Here is a 9905-nt window from a genome sequence, read left to right as displayed (position 1 = left end):
GCTGAAGATAAAGTACAAAGACCAGAAAATGCCCAGTGCCCACCCCACAACATGCCTGTGATCCTGTTCTGAGTCATCACCTCACATGACCAAATTAGGCCTGCCCCAGAGACTGGCCACACAGTGTGCAGCCCAGTGCTTGGCACACAGTAGAGTGGTATTCAGCAGTCCCCCAGTCTCAGAAAGCAGATTTGGGGGCCCTGGGTTCCTTTCAGGGCAAGCAATCTGAAGATGCAGTGAAGACCAGTCACAAGGAGGCAGCAGTGCAGCTACCTGCCCTCTGGCCATCAAACCACAGGGTAGGGCCATGGACAACCAGTCTGCCAACCTCCAGCCTCGGAGTGGGGCTAGTGTTGGCAAGACAGACCCCTCTGAGCAGTCCAGGGTTGCTGGCAGGCTTCTGTGGAAGGGTTAATGCTGTGCAGAAAACCAAGGCAGAGCAATGGAACTGAACAAGTGAGAAGAGGAGGGAGGCCACACCTAAGAGGGCGTGGCAATGTGGCACACAACGGGCTGGACGGCCTCTGCCCTGATTGAGTTGGTTTTCACAGGGGCAGTCCCAGGGCTTGGCTGGGAGGGGAAACACATAACCGTCAGAGAAATAAAATAGCCTTATTTTATTATGTACATATTATATGTAAACAAACCACCCACTCTGAAAACATTAGGTTCTGGCTCTTCCCAGGGCCCTAAGAAACCTCATGGAGACTGTTCCTTCCCCAGAGAGGGGAGCGTGTATGTGCGTGTGTGCGTGCGTGTGTGACCTTTTGATTCCATGGGGTTTGGCCAGCCTCATCTAGCCACATGCCCCTTCTTGCCTTAAACCCTGGCTTCCAGTTTCTTTGGTCCAGGAGGAGGCCTCAGCCTGGGGCAGGCATAAGCCACTCACTCAACTTCCATCTTATTCTTCTGCAAAGAATCAATGAAGGCTTGCCACTCCACTGGGTAAAAACGCTTATAGACGTTGATCTTATTCCGAATCTGTTTCGGGGTATCTTGATAGTAATTCTTCTCATCCCGAGCCATAGCCTAAGAAAGGAGAAGGGCCACTTGAGGAGGGCTGGACAGGCACAGTTCAACCCCTAGTTCTGCCTGAGTTGGGCAAGCCACCTCATATCCCCGAGGTTCAGGTTCCTCACCTCAAAAACCATGGTATATGTGGGGAAATGGGTGCAAATGCCCTCGGGGACCAGGCAGGGGCTAGGGCCAGAGGAATAGCTAATGTTCCATCCACAGCCACTGATCCCACTTGGGCACCGGAGTCCAGTGCAGCCAGATTTTTCAATTTTTAAGAGAAGTCAAAAACGTGAATTTTTATTTGAAACCCCCCATAATTAAAATAGCAACTAGTTCAAGTTCTTTAAAAATACCATGCAAACAAAACAGCATATCTGTGAGTGGGATATGAATCACAGGCCAGTCAGTCTATCCCAGCTATAAGCATCTGTCAATGAGATCAATTTCCTAAAGTCTCTCTTTCCTTTCTTTGTTTCAACTCAGTCTCGGGCAAGAGTCAAGAAGATCAGACCCCAAATTGTCCAGGGTACCTTCCCAACAGACTCAAGTGGTTCTTCTCGTGGGGCCCAAACCACTCACCTTATAGTCCTCGCCATGATTCTCCACCATGTAACGTACATAGTCAATGAGGTCTCGGGACAGCGTATTTCCTTTCTTTTCTGGGAGGCTGGCTTCTGCCTCCAGGTCTGGGGTGAGAGAAGCCAAGAAACAGGAAAAGAGGTTTTGCCTCCTGTACTTTTTGGTTGCCCAGTCATTCTTTCACCTAATCCCAAACCATGGCCATCAGATGGGCTTTGCCTCTTCATCCCCAATTCGGTACTCTTCAGCCCCTTGGATCTCAGGCTGTGCCTATGACACAACCATCTATCAGTTTTACAACTACCTAAAAGGCAAGTCTTATCTCTTTGGGTCTAAGCTTGGTAAGAGACAGGTACCAAACTAATAATCTCTACTTAGTACCAGGTCGTGGGGACAGAAATGAAGATACATTGCCTACCAGAGGTTGGGACTCCCTTCCATCTCTAAAATTTCCTAAGAATTTCTTTTCTTTAAGTGTTACAACAATAATGTGAAATGGAAAGGTGTGAATGAGAACTAACGCCGCAGGAACCAGGGCCTGAGGCTGGGTCTCACTGGAACCTCACTGCTGTATGTAAGGTAAAAAGCCAAGCTGTGGAGGCAATTGTGGCTTTGCTTTTAAAACAGCTAAGCAGGGGGGCCTGGGTGGCTCATGTCGGTTAGGCATCCGACTTGGGCTCAAGTCATGGCCTCATGGTTCATGAGTTCAAGCCTGGCATTGGGCTTGCTGCTGTCAGCACAGAACCCACTTCAGATCCTCTGTCCCCCATTCTCTCAGTCCCTCCCCTGCTGATTCCCTCTCCTTTCTTTCAAAATAAATTTAAAAACTTAAAAAAAAAATAAAATCGTTAGGCAAACACTCCCCATTTCTCAATGTGAAAAATAGCTCACAGAAAGAAGGTGGTCAAATGTTATTCAAGGGTTAAATGCTAAATTGCTTATGGTCAAGAATATCTTTGACTTGGTTGCCAGGGGCAAGGTCGGGGTGGGGAGACAGGAACAAGGGGATTAGTTGTTTAATGGGTAGAGTTTCAGTTTTGAAGATGAAAAAGTTCTGGAGATCTGCTACATGACAACATAAATATACTTAACATTACTGAGCTACACAATGAAAAATGATTAAGATGGTAAACTTTATGTAGTATGTTTTTTTACCATAATTAAAAAAAATTTTTTAGAGAATGAGAAGTAAAACTTTTTAAGATTGACTCTGACTACAATAAGTACACCTGGTTTTATTTATGCAATCCTGTGTACTAATTCTTATGAGAATCACTGATGAACTAATAATAGGAACTCAAGAATTCTCTATGTAATGTCTGGCCATTTAAAACCCTTTTACCTTAAAGGTGCCTCGTTAGCACAGTAGGTAGCGCATCAGTCTCATAAAACACTTTTACCTTCAGGAGAACTGTTAAAAATCTTGGACAGGTAAAAAAAAAGGATGGGTGGAGAATTTCAGAGTATACCTGCTTCCCTGCAGATTTTACTCTGCTCTATTTTAATATTCAGCCTCTATAGGCTTAATATACATGAAATTGACTTGTCAATGAAAAGATTAAATGAGATGGTGGAATCTCTATAAAAATCTGTTTGTCCTTAAATTCATGACAAGCTGAACATGTGCCTAAGACTTAATGGTTTCTTTTCTATTTTCTTAAGGCACCTGGCTACATCCTCCCTGAACATCTCTGACCTCACTTCACACACTGGAGTTTAGTAAGTAGACTGAAAATGTCCCAGTTAGGGACGCAGTATTAACTTTGTGAACCCTGGACCAGTTCCCTTCTTCCCTCTGAACCTCAGTTTCTCCATCTGTAAAATGAAGACATCTGAGGCCCTTTTTAGCCCTGACTGTGCAGGATAGTGACCTAGAGGAATGTGACCAGCACTCACCATTTAGCACATAGGGTTTTCGCACAAGCTCCTTAGGCCTTTCCTCTACATCAATGTCCATGGCCTTCACCTGAAGAGAACAGAAGTTGTGAGACCAGTATACAAAGGAAGGATCCCAGATGAGGGAAAATTCTAGAGGTTCCTGCCCTCCTCACACAACTGCACTACCCACAAAAATCCCTACACAAGTTCAGGCAGGAAGAAATGACAGAGAGAACCATTGCCCCAGAGGCTTTATGGTTCCCAAAAGGGATTCAAGCAAGCAATTAATCTTTCTGTGCCTATCTATAAAATCAGCATAATATCCTTTGCCTACCTCACCTCATCTGTGCTAATCAAGTGAAACAATGCATATGAAAGCTCTTCATAATTTACACTGAGGAGCAGATGACTTTTTTTTTTTTTAGAAGACTTCTTTTCTATGAAGACGAGCAACCTGACAGTGCTTAGCAATAGCCTCACATTTATTTGATCAAGAAACAGTAGTGCCATTTTACTCTGGCATGAAGGAATAAAAAGAAACCTGTCTAAAAGCAATGGGACAAAGAACCATAAAATACCTCGGAATAAACCTAACCAAAGATGTAAAAGACCTATATGCTGAAAACTAAAGAAAGCTTATGAAGGAAATTGAAGAAGACACAAAGAAATGGAAAAACATTCCATGCTCATGGATTGGAGGAATAAATATTGTTAAAATGTCAATACTACCCAAAGCAATCTACACATTCAATGCAATCCCAATCAAAATTGCGCTGGCATTCTTCTCAAAGCTAGAACAAACAATCCTAAAATTTGTATGGAACCACAAAAGACCCCATACAGCCCAAGTAATATTGAAGAAAAACCAAAGCAGGAGGCATCATAATCCCAGACTTTAGCCTCTACTACAAAGCTGTAATCAAGACAGTATGGTATTGGCACAAAAACAGCCACATAGACCAATGGAATAGAACAGAGAACCCAGAATTGGACCCACAAATGTATGGCCAACTAATGTTTGACAAAGCAGGAAAGAGCATCCAGTGGAAAAAAGACAGTCTCTTTAGCAAATGTTGCTGGGAGAACTGGACAGCAACATGCAGAAGAATGAAACTAGACCACCTTCTTTACACCATACACAAAAATAAACTCAAAATAGACCTAAATGTGAGACAGGAAACCATCAAAACCCTGGAGGAGAAAGCAGGCCAACAACCTCTTTGACCTCAGCCGCAGCAATTTCTTACTCGACACATTTCCAAAGGCAAGGGAGTTAAAAGCAAAAATGAACTATTGGGACCTCATAACGATAAAGCGCTTCTGCACTGCAAAGGAAACAACCAACATAACTAAAAGACAACCGATGGAATGGGGAAAGATATTTGCAAATGACATCGGACAAAGGGCTAGTATCTATGAAGAACTTACCAAACTCAACACCCAAAAACCAAATAATCCAGTGAAGAAATGGGCAGAAGACATGAATAGACACTTTTCCAAAGAAGACATCCAGATGGTCAACAGACACATGAAAAGATGCTCAACGTCACTCAGCATCAGGGAAATACAAATCAAAGCCACAGTGAGATACCACCTCACACCGGTCAGAGTGGCTAAAATGAACAAATCGGGAAACTACAGACGCTGGTGAGGATGTGGGAAAACAGGAACCCTCTTGCACTGTTGGTGGGAATGCAAACTGGTGCAGCCGCTCTGGAAACAGTGTGGAGGTTCCTCAAAAAATTAAAAATAGAGCTAACCTATGACCCAGCAATAGCACTGCTAGGAATTTACCCAAGGGACACAGGAGTGCTGATGCATAGGGGCACATGTACCCCAATGTTTATAGCAGCACTTTCAACAATAGCCAAATTATGAAAAGAGCCTAAATGTTCATCAACTGATGAATGGATAAAGAAGATGTGGTTTATATATTCAATGGAATACTAGTTGGCAATGAGAAAGAATGAAATCGTGCCATTTGCAGCAATGTGGATGGAACTGGAAGGTATTATTATGCTGAGTGAAATAAGTCAGTCAGAGAAGGACAGATATCTTATGTTTTCATGTATATGTGGATCTTGAGAAATTGAACAGAAGACCATGGGAGAAGGGAAGGGGGAAAAAAGTAGATACAAACAGAGGAAGGGAGACAAGCCACAAGAGACTATTAAATACAGAGAACAAACTAAGAGGATGGGGAGGTGAGGGATAGGGAAAATGGGTGATGGGCATTGAAGAGGGCACTTGTTGGGATGAGCAATGGGTGTTGTATTTGACCCAATTTGACAATTATATTCACACAAATTTTTTATATTCATAAAAAATTTAAATTCATAAAAATTTATATTCATAAAAAAAAAATAAAAGCAATGGGACAAGTCCAATCAGCAAGCCCATTCATTAGGTTAACTATTGAGCACTAGTCACATCCTAAGAACCACTGGAGGTTTAATAGTGAACAAAACACAAAATTGTCTCCAAGGAGATTATGCTGGGGTAAAGAGGCACAGACAATAAACAAATATATAAAATATCAAGTGTTTACAAGTGCTATGAATTAAAGCAGGGAAGAAACTACTGGGTAAAAAAGTGTGCCATTTTTGAAAGGGTGGTCCAGAAAAAGACCTATTTGGGAGAAACTAAGAAGGGAGCCTCAGACCAGGATGACTAGGGAAGGTGTAAGGAAGAGGAAGTAAAGATCCCCAAATCTGGGGGAGCCCTTACTAGGAAAGTTAAGGGCAGAAAAAGATAAGTTCTGGAAAACACCCCTGAGATGACGAGGGACCCAAACAGGTTAATTTCGGAGGGAAAAATGAATGGAGAAGAAAAGGGGGAAGCTCCAACCCTGGTCCAACGTGTACTGAGGAGTCTGAGCGTAGCGGTAAAGAGACGTTCATCCACAGTCAGTGCAGGCTGCCCGAGTTGGCTGTGGGAAGGTCGCAAACCCAGAAAAGCGTGAGCGTGGGAATAGACAGGATGAAGTTCTGAAACCCAGCAAGTACGGCGGGAAGCAGGGGTCAAGGGCCGAGACTCTGCCATGTGAGTACCTTTCTCTTACGAAGGGGCACAGCCTTGTTGGGGTCCATAGCCAATCCCATCTCGGCCAGGTTCTGCCGCACGGATTTAGCGTGGTCCCAGGCATGTCGGATGTGGGAGCTACGGGCAAAGAGAGAGATCACGGAACCGTCATCTCGCAGGCCGTCTCACCAGAGGTCCCCCGCCTCCTAAACCCCGGGCCCCTCACCACTCGATCCGCGGCGCTGCTTTCCGTCGAGCATTTCGGTTCAGACGCTTTCGGTTAACATTGTAACCGAACTTCTGTCTCCTGGTCTTCCCCTTGGCCTTGGGCATTGCAGTGACCACGGCACTGGCAACTACAACTGGGCTTCTCTCACTCGCAGCACCTCGTGCAGCAGACTATTTCCGGCATATGCGCGCCAGGGCTGTGCAGGCTTTTTGGGAAACGTAGTTCTCCCCTTAGCGATATCGTGCAGTTTACCACGACTCCCAGAATGCAATGAGCGGTTAGCGCCTGCGTACAATGCTCAGCAAAGTCCTTTCCCCCGCCCTTTTCATGACCTCATCAGGAGGCGGGGTTTAGCGTCCCTATTTTCTCCTACAGCTGTCGCGGGGACATGGCGGTTCCTGGCCCTGTGACTCCGGAGGCACCCTTTGAGCCATCACAGCCCCCGGTCATTGAGGGGTTTAGCCCCAGTGTCTACAGCACTCCAGAAAGCTTCAAGGAAAAATTCCTTCGCAAGACCCGCGAGAACCCGATGGTACCCATAGGTAAGCAGGTGTTGTAGGAACCGTAGACCGAGAGGATAGTGATGTCTGAGGGAATGAATTAGGAGAGGACCAGGAAAGCCAAGGGGGACCTGAGTGAGAGTGGACCAGAGTTGTGGCGAAGTGGCCGGGCGGTGAGGGGTGAATCTGATTGGAGCTGGGCGGGATTGGGGGGCGCTGAGGTGGGGCGAGCCCTATAACTAGGAGGACCCTACCTCGACCAAAGCCTCCCACTCGGCTCCACCCGCCTTCCCTCGGTCTCTCTTCTGAGCTCTCCACCCTCTGGTAGGGGATCCAAAGCGGGGAGAGGCCCACGGGGTCGAAACCTGCCACTCCGTACTTGCTTTGTCCCTTCCTCAGGCTGCCTGGGCACGGCGGCCGCCCTAACCTACGGCCTCTACTGCTTCCACCGGGGTCAGAGCCACCGCTCTCAGCTCATGATGCGCACCCGGATCGCTGCCCAGGGCTTCACGGTCGCAGCCATCTTGCTGGGTCTGGCTGCATCTGCTATGAGGTCTCGATCCTGAGCCTGAGACTTGGCCTTGAAAGTTCCGCAGAGATCATTCCCAGCCCCAGGAGCAACCACCTGTCCTGTCACCTGACTTATTCCCTCATCTTCCCTGACAAGTCGGAGGAAGTGGCCAATTGTGTGACCGACACATGTTTTTTCAGGAATCTCAGATTCGGTTCAGTTTGGGTGTTGCATACTTCTATTTGTGCCTCACTTTCTCCACCTCCTACTTAATAAATTGATCCACTTGTAGTTTGGTGAATTCATTCCTTCTAACCCTCCAAAGTTTTTGGTCTTTGGTTTTAGGACAAAATTGTCTAAGGACTGCAGGGGCCCTTAGAAATCTTAATAGTTTAATCGTTCCTGAACTTTCCTGGTAACGATCACCTGAGGAACTTGCTAAAAGTAGAGATTCCTTAGAGTGATGTTATTTGAAAAAAACTGATCTTTCTGTCAATTTTCAAACTTACAACAGAAAACCTTCCTTCAGACTAGGCCAACAGCTGTGTCCCTGTCCAAGGCAGAGGGCTCTGCTCTCCACTTTACTCCTCACCCCACTCTCACCTGAGAGCACCTAGGGCTCCACTGATCTATACCATCCCGGCTTGATTCTTGATGCATCTTACAGAAAAGGAAACTGAGGTTCAGAGAAGTAGCCTGGTAGAGTGGTAAGAACATAGTCACAAAGCTTGTCACTGGTTTGTGTACCTACTGTTTCAGGCTTAAGGAAGAAAGTAGGCTGGGGACCTGAGCAAACTCTAGAAGAGAGGCAACCTATGAGTTTTGCATTCATGTAAAATCTCACACAAGTATTCCTGGACTGTGGTCAGATCCAACCTGTTGATTTGGACCCAAGTTCCTAACATGTATGACTTCAATTTCATCACCATCTGCAAGCTACCGGAAGGGAAAAGAGGGAGTATAGAAGACATACCCACTTTTTGAGCCCCATAACACAATCTAAATTGCAAAATGGAGGAATGTATGACTAGGGCCTACTAAGTTTCTTGTTCCCATCATGGTCTCTCAGTTGTAAGGCAGAGATTATAAATTTAAAGCTATATGTTGTGGTGACCCTTGCCTCAAGATTCAAGGAATCAATGTGGAGTAGTGAGGACTGTGGCACTTTTAAAGATGAAGGCCACTATTTTTAGTGGTTGGTGGTATTGTGTTCCCCTAAAAAAGATATGTTGAAGTCCTAACCCCGTATCTCAGAATGTGATCTTATTTGGAAATAGGGTCTTTACTGATAATTAAGTTGAACTGAGGTCATTGCAGTAGGCCTTAATCCATTCTGATTGACATTGTTATGAAAGGAGAAATTTGGACAGAAAGACAATGCATAGATGATACGAAGATGAACTCAGGGCTGTAGTGATGCACCTACAAGTCGAAGAATACCTGAGGCTGCCAGAAGCTGGGAGAGAAGCCTGCACAGATCCTTCCCTAGTGCCTTCCGATGGACCATGGCCCTGCTGACACCTTGATTTTGGACTTTGGACATCCAGAATGGTGAGACAATAAATGTGTGTTCTAAGCCAGACGCTGCAGTACTTTGTAATGGCAACTCTAGGAAACTAATACAGTTGGTAGTTACTCAAATCTTTTTAAACATTGCGCAGGTCACAATGGCTTAAGCATAGCTTGTTTGCAACCTCGGCTGAAGAGGAAGAATGTATGGTCACTGATTATCCTAGATCTATAGAGGGGCACAGCTGAAGGAGAGAGAGCAGTGAGCCTTCCCCATCTAGAGGGTACTGGCCAAACCCAAGAAAAGAGTCTGGCAGCAGCCACCTTCACCAGCCTCTCACCCAGGTTTAGAGGGAGCTACCACCGGGAACTTCTGGTCTTGCTTCTTCCCTCCCACTTGAAGCTTCTTACTTTCTGGGAGCCTTGGTGTCCATGGCTATATCAAGACAATAAGAGAATCCCTATCTCACAGGCTTGTTCAAGAATCAGCAAGGATCAAGGTTGCAAAAGCATTCCATTAGAGGTTGTCTTTCCTCCTGGAGAGGGAGGCAGCAGACATATACAAGTTGGGACACCCACTTCCAGCTGGGAGGGGTTCTGGGGGAATAGCCTCACCTTGTCTCAAGGCCATGAAGCTGGGAAAGTTCTAAGCACAAACTGA

The 9905-nt window shown here is 45.7% G+C and overlaps 2 protein-coding genes across 2 annotated transcripts; one reads left to right on the top strand and one right to left on the bottom strand.

Annotated features, from left to right (window-relative positions):
- Positions 1 to 602: 602 nt before the first annotated feature.
- Positions 603 to 7068, bottom strand: NOP16 (NOP16 nucleolar protein). Its single transcript, XM_043597898.1, has 5 exons — positions 6722 to 7068; positions 6525 to 6633; positions 3493 to 3562; positions 1597 to 1703; positions 603 to 1029 (listed from the first exon to the last, which is right to left on the bottom strand). Exons 1-5 carry the CDS (start codon positions 6826 to 6828, stop codon positions 886 to 888), a joined length of 537 nt encoding a protein of 178 aa, XP_043453833.1. The 5' UTR covers positions 6829 to 7068; the 3' UTR covers positions 603 to 885.
- Positions 7069 to 7112: 44 nt separating this feature from the next.
- On the top strand, positions 7113 to 8026 carry HIGD2A (HIG1 hypoxia inducible domain family member 2A). The gene is made up of 2 exons (XM_043598027.1): positions 7113 to 7266; positions 7624 to 8026. Exons 1-2 carry the CDS (start codon positions 7113 to 7115, stop codon positions 7788 to 7790), a joined length of 321 nt encoding a protein of 106 aa, XP_043453962.1. The 3' UTR covers positions 7791 to 8026.
- Positions 8027 to 9905: the final 1879 nt, after the last annotated feature.

This window comes from Prionailurus bengalensis, chromosome A1, assembly GCF_016509475.1.
Source record: "Prionailurus bengalensis isolate Pbe53 chromosome A1, Fcat_Pben_1.1_paternal_pri, whole genome shotgun sequence".
Lineage (NCBI taxonomy): Eukaryota > Metazoa > Chordata > Mammalia > Carnivora > Felidae > Prionailurus > Prionailurus bengalensis.
The sequence above is the reverse complement of the archived record's forward strand: the minus strand, read 5'-3'. Positions and strand labels throughout refer to the sequence as shown.